Here is a 17,226-nt window from a genome sequence, read left to right on the forward strand (position 1 = left end):
ATTTAGTTTATTGTGATGCACCTCTTCACCAGCAGGAGGCACCAAAACCTCACATTTCATGCACAGCCCGTGTTGAACCACACTCGGTATCTCCAGAGCACCGGGGGTCTAAAAATCTCAGCCCTTCACGCACTGGGTCGAGAACCAGTTAACAGACTGGATATACTGGTACACTTGAGCTTTACTCACGTGGTCTGAGGCTGCCGCCCTGGCCGAGGTGCCGGTGCGCCCGCCGTTCGCTCCTGCCGGGTTTGTAGGGCCTGTCGTCGCAGTGGCACTCTTTGGTGCGGCCGGCGTAGGAGGAGCGTAACCTCAGACTGCGCGTCTTCTTCCTGGACGCCACCTTCAGCGTTCCCTTGCACTTCTGCAGACGCCACTTCCCCGCCACATCCACCACGCAGTGCCATTTCTGTAACGCAACACACGCCACCTTAGAGGACGAGGACAGCAGCGGGCAGGTCACTAGGTTTCAAGACTGACCCTTTGTTCTCGCCCATTTTAAAGCCTCCTCCCAACCTTAAGGCTTAATCCTGTCAAAGTCAAACCCAGCAAGACTAGCACTGTAGCCGCCATGCATTCAGCGCGAGTGCTAAACGCTAACAATTTTAGAAATGCACCTCACGCTTGAAAAGATTCCCACGAAGAAAAGACCGGAGGCGAACGCGCTCCTAATCTCCGAATTGTCGGTGTCGGTTTGAGGACGCGACTCTCTCACCGCTCAGACATTCGCCCCCAGCTGTGGGAACCCGAATCTGAACAAAAGGGCCCGGCCGCGATCAGATTTCCTGGGTGACGTTAGCGTTAAACTGGAACTGGGGTTTCAGTCGGCACGGCAGGTGAACTCGCTAACACGGAGGCTCACACACACACACACACACACACACACACACACACACACACACACACACACACACACACACACGAACACATTCATGGCTTCTGGCTCCGAGCGCCGTTAGTCAAACAGCCGTGAGCAAACACACGCACGTCCAACTCCGCGGGGTCCGGCGAACCCGCCAACCCGCTAAACTAGCACGCACCCGAGCTGCGGCGAGAGCCAGCCTGCTGAAAGACGCTCTCACCGCGAGCGGCTTTCGCAAACATGCCCCCTCCTCCCCCGGCGTTCCGAACTCACTTAAGTGCTCCCGGAGACACAGTGCCCTCATTGACTTCGCCGCAGGAAGCCGGGGAGGACGGCGCGGCGATCGCCGGCAATACCGCCGTCTTCACTGAGCCTTTAGCGACGGCACAGGTCACATTCCTCGCACGCTTAGAGACGGAGAGAGAGGCCGAGAGACGCACTACACAAGCTCAGACTCGAACCGAGTGCCTTTGTCCCCCCCCACCCCCACCCCACCAAGACCATGACCAAGTTTTTAGAGTTCCTGGGTTTTTTTTAACCTGACAAATGAAAGGAAAAACAAATAACCAGGAGCACCATATTCTAGCCCCCCTTCCTTTCCGAAACGCGGTGGGGTGTAATCATCCTGAAAGATACCACTCTGGATAGATGCGATCCATCCTAGTGATCGGTCAGAGTATACGCAGAATTTGCAGGACCACCGGACTTCATTCGCCCCCCTGCACAGCTCTATAAGTGACCTGACCCCCCACCACCCTGGCCCCCCTGACCCCCTTAGTCAAAAGTATCGGGACACCCCTTCTAATTAACGAATTCATGTTTCAGGCAGATGCTAACAGGTGTAATAAATCGATTATACGGTCGAGGTACTGGACTAGTAATCAGATGGTCGCTGGTTCAAACCCCACCATTGCCAGGTTGTCACTGTTGGGCCTCCGACCGTTTGTGATACCGCTCTTTTTCCCCAGGCAGTGAAAACACACCACTTCACAAAAAATAAGTGCTTAAACTCACGATCTTCGGATGACGGCGATGCTTTTTGCTGCACCACTCAGCTCACGCTCAGGCGTCCGAATACTTTTGGCTGTTCAGCGTATTAAGCAACTTGAGATTTTCTCTTCCACGCTGGTTCTCCACCTACATGCCACCCCCCGACCGCACGGACTCATACGCAGACCCACATGAAGCCTGGACCCCCCGTGGAGAAGCACTTTGTTTTTAATCAAATTCCCAGACAGGGTGTCGGAACAAACACTTGACTCGGCTATAATCCCGCGCCTGGTTCGCGTTAGCGTTGCCCCGCACACGCAGGCGGCACTTTAACGCTACCTGCGATCGCAACAATATGTACTGTGCCCGAGTGTGTGTGTTCATACCTGTCCGGGCTGTTGGCAGGCCGTCTGGAACTCGGGCTGTTGACACGCCTCCTTCACCTTCTTGTATTTGGGCAGGCTGTTGGTGTGCGCCGCCGCGCTCACGCCGCTCGTCGTCTCTTCTTTCTTGCGCAGGATTTTGCTGCAACGACAGACAGGATCAGTTCGCTCGGGCTGGCTGCTGCGGCCGCAGTTTGGGCGCCAAAAATGCGCCCGGGGTCGGCCTTCAGACTTCATCAGAGGTGCCGAGCTGCCACGGGAATAACACGGCGGTGATCAAATTGGCTCTCAGTGACAGGGGGGCATTTACTTTTAGCCTGAACATTTGTCATTTTATTTCACGAAGCTACGTGAAGCAAAACAACAAAAAAACCTGTAACGTGGGCACCTGGGCACTGATCCTGCCCGTAAACCCGTGTTTTATTACATCAAATTAATGAAGTGCTTCGAATAGCAGTCTCACGATTCGTTAACCACGCAGCAGTCCGGATTAACGACTTCTGGCTATAAATATTCAGACGGCCGTGGCTCTAATTTATCCAGCCCTGGTGCCAGGTCACGTGCGGGCGGAGCCGGACTGCAGGGGTTCGTGAGCACCACCACAGCCGCCGAGACTGACGGGGCCGCCGTGTTTTGGAGTTTAGAATTTCACACGCACCCCTCACTGTCAGGTCAGCGATTCATACGGTGCAGTAAAACCGCCCCGCCGCATTCTTACAGGCGTCCACAGGCAACGTCAGGGCAGGGAGCCAGCTGACCAAACCGCCCTGAGGTTGAGAAAGGGGGGGGGGGTGTTAGGGTGTACAGCAGGGGGGTCTAAACGTGACACCCGAACCACATTCCTGTCTCCACTCAGTCAGATATCAGGTGCAGACTTTTCTCTGAGCATGTAACGCTATACAAACGCCTGCAGGAGTGGCGGGGGGGCCGGGAGGGTTATAAACACGGCATACAAAGCTTCTGCACCTCTGATTTAAACAAAATATATAATAATAATAATAATAATAATAATAATAATAATAATACAAATAATAATGATAATAATAATGACAATAATAATAATAACATAATAATAACAAAATAATAATAATAATACAAATAATAAAAATAATAATACAAATAATAATAATAATAATAATACAAATAATAATAATAATGATAATGATAATAATAATAATAATAATAACAACAATACAAATAATAATAAAATAATAATAATAATAGAAATAATAATAATGATAATACTGAAAATAAGATTAATAATAATGAAAATAATAATAAATATAGTGAAAATAATAATAATTATAATAATAATAAATTATTACACAATAATGACAATAATACAAATTATAATATAATATATTAATAATAATTCTGTCTGCTTTATTCTAGTCAGCGTCACCTGACCTGGCTTTTTGGGAACATCCAGACACACTAGGTACGCCAGGCAGGAACACACACATCGCAGGGCACCAGACTCAAACAGGTGTAATAAATCAATTATAACATTGCAGCAATGTTAAAGCATTGTTCAAGCATGAGAGTACTGACCTCAACGCCACTCAACTGCTCTGGAATGAACCGGAACTTTAACTGAGAGTGCCCAGCCATTCAAACGCTGTCATCTTTTGACTGAACGGGCACAAATTCCCACACACAGACATACTTTAAAGTCTAGTCAGGAGTCTTCTCAGAAGAGCGGCTGTCGTTCTAGCTGATAATATCACATAACGGCGCTCTGTTTTAATAGCGTTTAATATCTCACGGTCAGGTGTCCAAATACTTTTGGCCATATAATACACATGCAGAACTCAGAATTGTGTCTAAGACTCGCACTGTTTCTGTAATAAATGTGTAATCTGGCTGAAAATAATACCATATGACATACCTTTAATAGCAATACCACTATTTTTCACCAGGCAGTAAAAACACGCCATTCTGCTAATAATGTGCTCAATAAGTGCTTGAACTCACAACCTTTGGATGACCGTGAGCACTTTTGGAGTTTTACGAAGCAAAAAGTGCCACAAATTTTCAGAGATGTTGCTGCAATATCAGGCAAGTCCACAACAACCCGCCTTCCAATAAAAAAACCCACATTTTTTACATCTACGTCTGGCTGAATCAGGAACTAAAACGTTAACAGGACTCAGGAATTAAATCCTCATGTTTCCTCTCGCTTTGTTTCCGTAAAACAGATCATGCGAAACTATTGTTCGGGGAAAACGCAGTGCGTGCTGGGTAACGTTCCCATTTCATCACACGGTTAGATTTTCACCACATGATGCCACGATGTTTTAAGTAAGTCATCGTCATCATATGAAAATATCAAACCCTGACACCCCCGAGCCCCCCCGAAACATCACATTTTCCGAAATATGAGTCACGGACAGGCTGAGAACGAACAGCAGATCCGACTCCACGTCCAACATCCACAAGAGAATGAGAACAGAACAGAGAGGAGAAAATGGGGAGCAGGTTTTACCCTCTTTCCACCAGGAACGTGTCCCTCCAAACTTTAGGTCTGCGGTTCAGCTTGTATCTGAAAAACCAGCAAAGAAACACAGAAATAATCTGAATCTGCCATTTACCTGCACCAGGAGGGTTCATACGGAGAGCCGTATCGTGCACGGAGAGTCACGCACTTGCTCTTCATTATCCCCCATCTCTGTCGTAATCACAGCCCTCCCTCCCTCAGACAAGCCCAATATTACGTAGTCAGTACAGTCTGTACCTGTTGCCCGTCTTCTCCTCCAGCAGCTTCAGGACGGACTTGCCGTCCATATCAGGAGGCGTGTCCAGACCCGCGATGTCCAGGATGGTAGGCGCCAGATCGATGTTCAGAACAAGATGGCTGTTCCTGTGTGGACACCAAAAACACTGTAAAAAATCTGCAGTCTATGCTTTATAAAAACATCTGAGAGGTGGTTCTGGAACGGACCTGGTTCCGGGCTCGACGTTCGGCCCTCGGACGAAGAACGGCACCCTGATGTCGAAGTCGTACGGCATGGACTTGCCCTTGATCAGGCCGAACTGGCCGATGTGGTAGCCGTGGTCTGCCGTGTAGATTATGTAGGTGTTGTCCAGCTCGCCCGTTTCCAACAAAGCGTTGTATATCTAAAAAAAATTAATAAATAATAAATAAATAAAAACAGCTCCCTGTAGTTCATCAAACGTCTTTATTTGACCGAGACCGACCTTTTCCACCGAGTCGTCCACGGACATCAGGGTCTGTAGCCGCTTCCTCTGGAGAAAGTTGGTGAACTCCATGTGGATGGGCTTCATGGGGCCGGTGTACTGCATGATCCAGTGCTTGTCCATGTTAGGAGCGTAGTTATAGCTCGGCGTTCTGTTCAAAAGGTAACCACATATTAGCACTTTTAGATTCTGGATTGTGAATGCGCCGATGCTTACACAACCCCCGATCTGTTCCAGGAGAGCCGAATTACCATATGTACCACATCTGTGGCCACTTCTAATAACCTGTCAGTGTTGGGTTTTATACAGAGAGCCGTATAGCGTACGCAGAGCCACACTAAGCTCTATTTGACACCCTCCCATGTAGGCACCTGGAGCTGTCCACTTCTCATCACCTGCCAGCGTTGGGTTCATACAGAGAGCCAGATCACCACATATACAATCTCTGGCCAGTGTTGAGTTCCTACAGAGAGCCGTATAGCGCATGGAGAGTCACGCTAAGCTCTATTTGACAAAATCAACCCCCCACGTAGGTGTCTGGAGCAGTCCCAGAGATCGTATACAATATCGCAGCGACCAACTGTGATAGTGTTAGTGTGGATGCCCGGCCAGATTCGAACTCACCAGCTCGAAACCCCCCCCCCCCCCCCCCCCCCCCCATCATGCTTGTCCTTTCACGATCGCATGCCCATGTTAGTTTGTCCAGCACGTACTCACAAAAATCTATAAATGTATAAATCCTCCGTTTGCATTTTTCACCGAGCCGAGAGTCCCGCTTGGCACAGAGAGATCCATCTGAGGGTTGGCACACACCGGAGAACATTAAACAGCACGCCAGCCACCGGCGCCCAGCGGTGGGTTTGTGACGAGCTCCGGGCCTCGAACTCGTTAAGTCATTTGCACTTGGGTGAACAGCGGGTCAGGGGCTCGTTTGTGGCTCCCTGGTTGCACCACCGTGGCTAAACTGGTTTGGTGCTGGAACCTGACCCTGGATTAGCATGCTGAAGCTGTTCTGGACCAGAATTACAGCCTTCGCAACAGGTCAATGGGTTGTGTCAAACAGCCGATTCGAATGTATTAGGACAGGGCTCTTTACAACAGACATTAACTTAAAGCAACTTTACAGAATTCAGGACCGACAGACCAAAAACAGCCTGCTGAGCAAGTGAACTCACTTAAAATTCCAAGAAACCTCAAGAGGAACCAAACTCAGACGAGCGTCTTCATTATTTACTGCCGTACCCGAAGCCCGTCTCCAACATAAAAAAAAACAAAACAGATCAGCAGCTTTGCTTGGCACATTTCTGCCCCGTTTGTGCTTCGCCACCCAAAGTAGCAGACTCGACTCCACTCGACGTCTACTTGTTGATTTAGGATCGCCTGTTAGCGAGCGTCTCGTTATCCAGGCCCTCCGTCATCCGTTCGGTGTCGTGAGCTCGTAAAGTATATCAACGACCCGCCAAAAAAAGACAGAAGTGTTTGGAAAAGAAACAATGCATTCCACAGCACAGAGGGCACGGAATTGATGAATGGGGGCGACGACTGATGCGTCAAGGAACGGTGGGAGGATGAAGAGACGGAGATGAATGGAAGCCTGGCGCTGTCCTTAGTGAGCTTCTCGGATAGTTGGGACGCTAGCAGGCTCATCTCTACGTCTCTTTGTCTGAACACGGCTTCAGTTCGGGTTTGGCACCGGCTCAGGGTTTTAGAAATGAAAAGAAACTCGGCGTGCGGCAAAAGTGCGCTTAGGTTGTAAATCTTTTCAGGTTCGGGGTGGTAAAGTCATTTAGATGAGCAGCGATTCACCGCGGCGTCATAAAAAAGTCTCTTTTTAATAACACATCCGAGATCTACGGTCTAAACTCTGTAAACCCGTATTTACCTGAGCCTAATTATAACCTTATAAACAGTACAGTTGAGTCATTTCTCCCGTATGAACGCGGGACGCTGGGCGAAACGTTAAAACCGCGCAGACTCAACATGGCCGGGCGCCAGGATTTATTTCTTCGGAGCGAACGTGCGTGCAGGAGACAGCGGCGACGCTCCAGTGGCGCTCGGGAGTTTTCTGGACTTACATGTGTTGCGAGGCGTTGGGGAAGAACTGCGAGTACTGCGGCGCCGAATCCTCCGGCCCGTGGGGCGCCACGTGACTGATGACCATCATAACCGGGCGGTGCGGGTACAAGCGCTTGGACAGGCGGAAGTAGTTGATGCTGTCGTTGGTGATCAGGTCGGTGAAGTAATCCTGAGGGGGGAAGAGAAAAGGGTTCGATTAGGATCAGGTATTTATAAATAGATCGGACAAAAGTATTGGGACGCCCCTTCTGATGACTTCTAAAGTGCACAAAGCGAGCTCTATATAGACATGAAGCCCTGACCTCAGCTAGCTGTAAGACAGCAAGTTCACGGGTTCGAATCTCAGCTCTGGTACCGACAAGCCTATAGGGAAAATGATTGGCTCGTCCAAGAATGGGATTCCTCATAATCTTTGCAAACATGAAGCTTGGTGTGTGGCTCTCTGTGCCGGATACGCATCTCCATATGATTAAAAAAAGAAGCGATTGGCTACTGCACATGTCGGAGGGAGCGTGCGCTGTCCTTACTGGGGTCCTTACTTATCACCACGGCTCTCTTTGTCAGAACACGACCACAATTCGGGTTGGCACCGGTTCAGGGTTCTATACATGGTGCTTGGTGCGTGGCTCTCCGTGCACGATACGGATCTCCACTCGATGATAAAGAAGCGGTTGGCTACTGCACGTGTCGGAGGGAGCGTGCACTGTTCTTCCTGGGGTTTTCGGAAAGTTGGGACGCCAACAGGCTCATCACCACAGCTCTCTTTTGTGTGAACGCAACATCAATTTGGGTTTTGCACCGGCTCAGTGTTCTATACACGGTGCCTGGCTCTCTGTGCACGATACGGATCTCCACATGATAAAAAAAAAAAGAAGCTGTTGGCTGCTGCACGTTTTGGAGGGGGTGTGTGTTAGTTGACAAGATTGGGAGGAAAACTGGGACGGTTCTCTGAATAGCACCAAAGTTCTAATAATCCTGGACGGGAACTGGTTCAAGATCAAAGAACGAGCCTCAAACGAATCGTCCATGTTGCTGTAACAAGTGTGTGAACTGTAGCTGCTGTGAGAGCGGTGTTTAATATGGCAGCGGGTAATTGAACATGACACCGGTGTTAACACCAACAGTGAGCAGTATTTTGGGGATGGGGGGGTGAGGTGGTGTGTGTGTATGTGTGTGTGTGTGTGTGTGTGTATGTGTGTGTTATGACTCCCTGCTGGTTCAGTGTTTTCACAACATGAGCGTCTTTCTTTCCAAGCTTTCAGGCTCCCACAGGAATTTAAATGAGCTCTGTGAGGGTTTAGATGAACCTTCGTTCCTCCTGGACTGGACTGGTGATGCTCGGACGTCTGGACCTGCTACCGGACCTGGGACTTCCGACGTTCCAGTTTATAAACCTGAGTGTGTTTTCGGTTCGGCAGCGTCGTCTCATCAGCAGCTGATTTAGAGTCCTGCGAGTCCTCGGAAGAGTTACGATCGATGACATGCCGGTTCTCTCGCTCCTTCCTGACAGATCAGACTCGAATCCAAATATTTCTGGACGGACGTGAACCAGACGCGAATACCGTTCGGGTCGGGACGGCTCGACTGCAAGAGTGATACGAATTTTTGTATTCATGTGTTTATTTAGTTATGTGTAATAAACCAAGGACAGATTTAAGAAACTAGATGCTTCCAGCTTTGCAGCAACAGTTTAGGGAAGGCCCTGTCCTGTTCCAGCATGGCTTGAAGAAAAGCTCGGTGACTGAACAGCTTCGGAATGAACCAAAACATCAACTGTGGTTTTTGACTGAATGGGCTCAAATTCCCATACACAGACACGCTTCAAAGCCTTGTGAGAAGCCTTCTTCTTCTGAGCTTAGCTAGCCCACTATTGCTGAGGTCTGTGGATCCAGGGTTTAAATCAGCAGTGCTATCTACCAGGAGCTCTCGGAAAGGGGCACTTGTTCAAGTGCAGGTCCCAAGCCCGGATAGAAATAAGAGGGTCACGTCAGGAAGAGCATTCGAGGAGAAAACTGTGCCAAATCTACAATAACTGACTGTAGTCCATCTGTTTCTCTACATACTTTTTTAACCTGCTTTCACCCTGTTCTTCAATAGTCAGGACCCCCACAGAGCAGGTATTATTTAGGTGGTGGGTCATTCTCAGCACTGCAGTGACACTGACATGGTGGTGGTGTGTTAGTGTGTGTTGTGCTGGTATGAGTGGATCAGACACAGCAGCGCTGCTGGAGTTCGCTTCACTGTCACAGCTGGACTGAGAATAGTCCACCAACCAAAAATATCCAGCCAACAGCGCCCCGTGGGCAGCGTCCTGTGACCACTGATGAAGGTCTAGAAGATGACCGACTCAAACAGCAGCAATAGATGAGCGATCGTCTCTGACTTTACATCTACAGGGTGGACCGACTAGGTAGGAGTGTCTAATAGAGTGGACAGTGAGTGGACACGGTATTTAAAAACTCCAGCAGCGCTGCTGTGTCTGATCCACTCATACCAGCACAACACACACTAACACACCACCACCATGTCAGTGTCACTGCAGTGCTGAGAATGATCCACCACCTAAATAATACCTGCTCTGTGGTGGTCCTGTGGGGGTCCTGACCATTGAAGAACAGGGTGAGAGGGGGTAACAAAGCATGCAAAAAAACAAATGGACTACAGTCAGTAATTGTAGAACTACAAAGTGCTTTTATATGGTAAGTGGAGCTGATAAAATGGACAGTGAGTGTAGAAACAAGGAGGTGGTTTTAATGTTATGGCTGATTGGTGTATATCTGATCATGAGCAGGCTTGGCTAGGGAAGTTCATGATTCTTCTCACACCGTAGCTCAAATATGTTGAAGGTTGTAACTGTAACCGGGTTCCAACTTTCCAGTTTCGCACCTCCGCGTGAGCCGAGCGGCGGATCATTCGCCAAACGTTTATTTAGCCGACTTTCAGACGGGCGAATCGAAAATCCTAACTGAGAAACCACAGCTCAGACTCCACGTCCATCAAAACTTCACCGGTAAATAACGGACCGAAGTACGGTTACATCTACGGGTCTGAAAGCCGAGTGTCAGTCATATTATCAATCAGAATTAAGGCCCCTAAGTAGGAGCATTTTAAGGAATCTAAGTATTTAGACACGCCCTCTTCTCGGGAGTGTAGGATGATGTAAACTCAGGGGGGAAATTCGTAAAGGAAACTGGCCGCGGGTGTTTTCCACCGGCGCTGGATCACGTGACGGCGGTAGGTGTCGTCTCACGTCAGGACGAATCCGCTTCCCTTTAATCGAATCAGATTCCAGGCGGTTTAGATCAACCTGGGATTACGAGCGAACGGAACCCGTAATTAGCCGAGATCCGACCCAACAATCGTGCACGCTCAGTAAAAGCACGACAGGTAGGGGGAATGGGGGCGGGATCAGGAAGGCCCGCGTCAGGCCCCCCGTGGCGAGACTGCAGAACCCAGACCGGCGGGCACGTACCTTGGCGTAGTCCGCGCCGTGCTTCTCCTTGTAGCCGTTCCGACAGACGGTGTAATTATAGAAGCGGGAATTTTTGATGAGTCCCACCCACTCGCGCCACCCAGGAGGAATGTAGCTGCCGTTGTACTCGTTCAGGTACTTCCCGAAAAAAGCTGCAAGAAACACACACGATACACACACACACACACACACACACACGACACACGACACACACGACACACACACACACACACGACACACACACACACACACACACACACACACACGACACACACACACACACATGATACGCACACACACGATACGATACACACACACGATACGATACACACACACGATACACACACACGCGATACGATACACACACACGCGACAAAACTATCATTAGTGTGAATAGCAGATTAAAATTCTCCTAACAGGTTTGCACAGCAGGTCTCTTAAGAAAGAGTGTTCATTCATTCATTCATCTGTTAATTAATTCATCTGTTCATACATTTATTCATTCATCTGTTCATTCATTCATCCGTTCATTCATTCATCTGTTCATTCATTCATTCATTCATCTGTTCATTCATTCATCTGTTCATACATTTATTCATTCATCTGTTCATTCATTCATCTGTTCATTCATTCATTCATTCATCTGTTCATTCATTCATCTGTTTTTTTCATTCATTCATCTGTTCATACATTCATCTATTAATTCATTCGTTCATTCATTCATCTATTCATTCATTTGTTCATTCATTCATTCATCTATTCATTCATTCATCTGTTCTTTCATTTATTCATTCATTCATCTATTCATTCATCTGTTCATTCATTCATTCATCTATTCATTCATTCATCTGTTCATTCATTCATCTATTTATTCAACTGTTCATTCATTTATTTATTCATTCATTCATCTATTCATTCATCTGTTCATTCATTTATTCATTCATTCATCTATTCATTCATCTATTCAGTCATTCATCTATTTATCTATTCATGGATTCATTAATTCATCTGTTCATTCATTCATCTATTTATCTATTCATGGATTCATTCATTCATCTGTTCATTCATTCATCTATTCATTCATTTATTCATTCATTCATCTATTCATTCATCTGTTCATTCATCTGTTCATTCATTCATCTAGTCATTCATTCATTCATCTGTTCATTCATTCATTCATTTATTAATTCATTCATCTACTCATTTATCTGTTCATGTATTCATTAATTTATTTATCTGTTCATTCATCTATGCATTCATTCATCTATTCATCTAGTCATCTATTCATCTATTCATTCATTCATTCCACCACTGGCTGGAGTACATGAGCGTCCTTCATTCATACATGTTGGAGAGTGCGGCTGCTAGTCTGCCAGCACTTCTTAACCAGCATGGGGGTTGTGGTATTAGTGCCAGAGGTAACCATCCCCTTTCAGCTCAGTGGTGCCTCACAGTAAAGGGTGAGAAAAGCTCACCAGTGAGAGAACCTAATCAAATGGTAAGCCTATTTCTTTAATAGTTTGGGAGACTGTGAGCGCAAAAAAGGTTCCTATCAGGACTATAAACCCGCCCCCTCGTACCTGTGCGGTATCCCGTGTTGTTGAGGTAGACGGCGAAGGAGCGTGGCTCGTGCTGCACCTGCCAGGACGGAGAGGAGCAGTTCTCGTTGTTGGTGTAGGTGTTGTGGTTGTGGACGTACTTCCCCGTCAGCATGGACGAGCGGGACGGGCAGCACATGGGCGTGGTGACGAAGGCGTTGGTGAACGACGTGCCCCCTTCCTCCATGATCTTACGGGTTTTATTCATCACCTGCAGGGAGCCTGAGGAAGAAACACAGACGGTTAAATCGGCATCACGACCGGCCGCTCGTGGTCCTGTGACTAAACAGCTCCAGATTTTGGGGTTCGTGCGAGACTAGAATCAGAAGGACTGGAAAGATTCGCTTATTGTTTGCTTATTGTCACGCGGCGGACGCGATGACAGCTCGGGTTCGGCTCGCGGCTGACATGCTGCAGTCGTGTTGGCGCTCGCCGGACCAAACCCACCGGTGCTGAATCACCAACGCTGGAGGCCGGATCAGTTTTTCCTGGCTGGTTGGAGTTAGCAATAAAAGCGCTCGCGTGAAAAACAAGCTCGATTAGCGCAGACAGACGGCGGGCGGACGGGATCCGAACCTAGAACCTTGAGGTTGTCTAAAAATTTTGGTCACCTGTGGACACCGGACCGTAAAATAGAGCGACCTCTATGTGCTCGTGTATATCTGTGGGAATTTGTGCCCATTCCATCAAAAGAGGACACCATTTGTATGGCTAAGAGCGGTCAGTTGGTGTTCCGGTTCATCCCGAAGCTGTCAGGTGTGTTTGAGGTCAGGAATAGGAAGGGCCTTCCCTAAACTGTTGCTGCAAAGTCGGGAGCATATCGTTTCCTTGATATCACTGGTGGTTGGGCAGCTGTAGCGGTTAAGATACAGGACTAGTAATCAGACGGTCGCTGGCTCAAGTCCTGCCACTGTTGGGCCCCTGAGCAAGGCCCCTGACTGTATTATGAGGCTCAAATTGTAAGTCACTCTAGACAGTGGTCACAATGGGATCATTATGAAGTACCACAGGGTAGCATGCAGTAAAAAGGGTGTCGGACGCGGACTCACCCAGCTCCACGTCCTGGTCGTCGGTCATGATGAGGATGATGTTGGGCCGGATGTTCCTGCGATCGCGCGGAGCTCGACCCCGCAGACCCTGACCGCGTGTGGTGAAGCCTGAACAGGAGAGCGGAGCGGCCAGGGCGAGGGCCAACAGCCACGCCAGGCACGCGGGCATCATGATGGGGAGGGAGGGGGGCGGGGCGAGGCGACGGTCCTTCTGCTCTCAGTGCAGCTGATCTTCTAAACTCACGAGCAAGTCTGGAAAAAATCAAGAGAAAAAATGAGTCTGGTCTGTTTAATAGCAGACACAGTTTGGGAGAAGCGTGAGGGCATAGTGCACCCCTCCTCTGTCCTGTCAGACACCCCTCACTCACTCACTCTCTCCACTCCAGTTCCTTTCACTACTACTGACCGAGACGACCAATCAGCACCCAGCGATGAAGTGTCAGTCACATTTGGGGTGTGACGACCCCCGGAGGATGGATGGCTGCTGGGGAGTGACGGGGAGGGGGGGGGGGGGGAGGCGGTTCCGCTACATTAAACCCTCCACTCAGGGGAACGGTTACGCCTCAGTGCCAATGACTAAACCAGTCTGTCTGGGTACAGATCACCATGTGGGAGCTTTTTACTGCTCTTCCGGTCAGTGTCCAGACTTTAATGGTACAAGAGAATGTTAAAGTCGTCTCAAAAAATAGTCCCGGTCTTCTTTATTTTATTTTAACGTCTTTTATACAAGCAGCACCAAATTTGAACCTAATGTCATTAAAAAAAAAACAGTTGGACTGTAAGTATATGGACACAAACAAAAAAAATAAACATGTAGATTGAAAAAGACAAAAATAAAAGTAAAGTAAGAAAGCAAAAGCAAAAAGGTAAACCAAAAAAAATCAGTACATAATTTAAAGTATAAAAAATGAGTAATTAAAGAGAGAGAAAAGAGGAGTTATTATTATAATTATCATAATTAAAGTATAAAATAGGAGGATAATCATCATAAAAAAAATAATAAACAGTACCGGAGGAAACCGTAAATATAGTAAAGTCAATAAATAATCACAGCAAACATTAAAAGCAAAAATTAAGCTAAAAAGCTAAAAATTTATATATAAAAATAACTAAATATATATTTTAAAGTTATATAAACTTTAAACTTTAAAGTTATTTAAAATTATCACTATATGCAGCCAACAGGGACTAAATAGTATGAAGGCCTCAGAGAAGTGTGTGGTGGTGATGGAGCTTTTTAGTAAGACTCCTATCCAAAGCCCTATCCAAACAACTGTCCGTGTTTGGATAGGGAATAGGAAATGACTAAATTGGGAGAAAATGGGGATTTTTAAATAAACAAAACTCTCTTTTTTTAATGGTACCTGATATATTTTTTGTTACAAAGTAATTCCTTTTAATTTTATAGATTAAAGCACCAAATAAGTGCGTGTATGTCACTTGTGGCTTCACACACCGATTTTTAATGCAGTTGTTTTTTTTCAATACTTAAAGTTTAAAAAAAGACTTTAATTTTAGTGCACGTCTGATGATCTCTTTCTCAGATGGAGTGCCGACACTCACTGTGGGAGCGATCCAGCCCCGTCCTCCAGCAGTGCTGTCCAAACACTGATGCTATTTACACAAACCCCCCCCTGTAGAGGGGTCGTAGGGTCCCGGCACCAAATTTCACACCCGTCCAGGACACGAACGTGCGCTCATGAGTTCTGTTTATCTGTCGTATGTTCACGTATACAGCAAAATTATACTAGCAGAGCTGGGATTCGAACCCACAACCTTTTCACTGAGCCACCACAGTGATAATTAAAGCTGCCGTATGTATAGTGTTCAAAGCAGGAACTCGTATTCCTACAAAAAACCGAAAATGATCTAAAATGATCTTTATATGCACTAAACAGGGACTAAATAGTATGAAGGCCTCAGAGAAGTGTGTGGTGGGGAGGGTTTTACTAAGCATCTGTTCAGTGTGTGGGGGGTCAGTTGTCCATGTATGATAAAGCGGAACAGACACTCCTGCTATCAGGTGAAAATGATAGGGAATTGGATATGACTACACTGGGAGAAAGGAGGGGGAAATGCTAAAAGTATTATTTTGGTTTTTGACTCAAGACCCAATCGAATCCCCGAGCACCACGTTTCATCCTCTTAGCAGCGTAGCAGCACCTGCGAGATCAGCGCCAACGTCGTTAACTTCCACTTACCAACCGCCCCCCTGTAATTACCCCACCAGCCCCAAATCCGAACGGATCACGCGCCCCGCCGCCGAGCCTCAAATTAAACCTCGCCGCTGCAATTTTTGAAAATGCCGGGCGCGTACGAGCGCTTCTATTTTCTGCTCGGGAGCCTCAGGAATTACGGCTGTGCTTTTAATTACCCTCATTATTGCCGAATGGGTCCCAGCCAGGCGGCGGGGGGGTCTGACGGAGGGGGGTGGCGACTCTTCTGCAGCGGGTCGTGATTCGTTCCTGTCCGGCGCGGTGATAAAACGTCCCGCGGAAGGACTGGCGGCTCTGACTGGATGATGAGGTGTGAGGTAAACACGCCCGTGTGGAGGTTCAGAGCTGCTCCACACACACTGCAGAGCAACAGATGGGCTACAGTCAGTGATTGTATATGCACACTTCATTCCCAGATATGATGAGTATAAAGCCCGGGTCCTGTGCTGCACCAACCCGACCAGCTATCGAGGACGAAGCAACTCAGTGAAATATTAGAAATATTTAATATGTCCTTCAGGCTTTGATCTCAGAGAGAGCACCGAGGGCCCGTCCTCAGGGGCCCGGTCCACCCTCGTCTGTAGCGCACATCTGTTTCGGCATGTTACACAGGAACGCTTTCTTCCTGACCAGCGTCTCTCAGCGCCCATTGTTTTTAGGGATTATCAGAAATGAGGCAGTAAATGATCCTGCGCCGTATTAATCAGGATTAAACAACACCGGGAGCAGAGAGGAGAAAAATACCCCCCCCCCCCCCCCCCCCCCCCCAAAAAAAAAAAAAAAAAAACTTCAAAGGAGGAAAACAAAAAGGCCAGTATGTCCAAGCTCTCGACCCGGAGCGCCGCTGCCAAAAAAATACCCACGCCGGTGAAAACGGGGGCAATTTTCTGATTAATGAAGCTCAGGGCCGAGGGTCCTTCACCACGACCCCAGATTTAACTTCAGTCAGAACGCACAGGCACACAGACAGGTGGGCTTCTTATGAAGAACTTCTTATTTATTTAAGCAGAACTTCTTATGCAAAACTTATTAAGCAGAACTTTTGAAGTTCTTAAGTTCTCTTGTTAAGCAAAACTTATGCAGAACTTCTTATGCTGAACTGCTTCTTAAGCAGAAGTTATAAATGAAAGAACTCTTTTTAAGCAGAACTTCTTGTGCAGAACTCTATATGCAGAACTTATGTGGTACTTCTTATGCAATTAAGCAGAACGTCTTATACAGAACTTATCATGCAAAACTTCATAAACAGAACTGCTTATGCAGAACATCTTAAGCAGAACTTCTTATGCAAAACTTCTTAAGCAAAACTGCTTCTTAAGCATAAGTTATAAATGAAAGAACTTTTTAAGCAGAACTTCTTATGCAAAACTTCTTATGCAATT

The 17,226-nt window shown here is 47.3% G+C and overlaps 1 protein-coding gene across 1 annotated transcript in view; it reads right to left on the reverse strand.

Moving 5' to 3' along the window:
* The window catches only part of sulf1 (sulfatase 1), a 39,695-nt gene that overhangs the window by 10,948 nt on the left and 11,521 nt on the right, over positions 1-17,226 (reverse strand). Inside the window, exons 2-11 of the mRNA XM_062985247.1 lie at positions 13,629-13,880; positions 12,562-12,801; positions 10,982-11,133; positions 7,509-7,678; positions 5,434-5,584; positions 5,177-5,352; positions 4,970-5,095; positions 4,721-4,777; positions 2,239-2,377; positions 190-409 (exon numbers count right to left, since the gene is read on the reverse strand). Coding sequence (XP_062841317.1) covers positions 190-409; positions 2,239-2,377; positions 4,721-4,777; positions 4,970-5,095; positions 5,177-5,352; positions 5,434-5,584; positions 7,509-7,678; positions 10,982-11,133; positions 12,562-12,801; positions 13,629-13,800 — 1,603 coding nt within the window. The 5' untranslated portion in view covers positions 13,801-13,880. The remainder of the gene's footprint in view (positions 1-189; positions 410-2,238; positions 2,378-4,720; positions 4,778-4,969; positions 5,096-5,176; positions 5,353-5,433; positions 5,585-7,508; positions 7,679-10,981; positions 11,134-12,561; positions 12,802-13,628; positions 13,881-17,226) is intronic.

The sequence above is a fragment of the Trichomycterus rosablanca genome, chromosome 23 (assembly GCF_030014385.1).
Source record: "Trichomycterus rosablanca isolate fTriRos1 chromosome 23, fTriRos1.hap1, whole genome shotgun sequence".
In the NCBI taxonomy this organism is placed as follows: domain Eukaryota; kingdom Metazoa; phylum Chordata; class Actinopteri; order Siluriformes; family Trichomycteridae; genus Trichomycterus; species Trichomycterus rosablanca.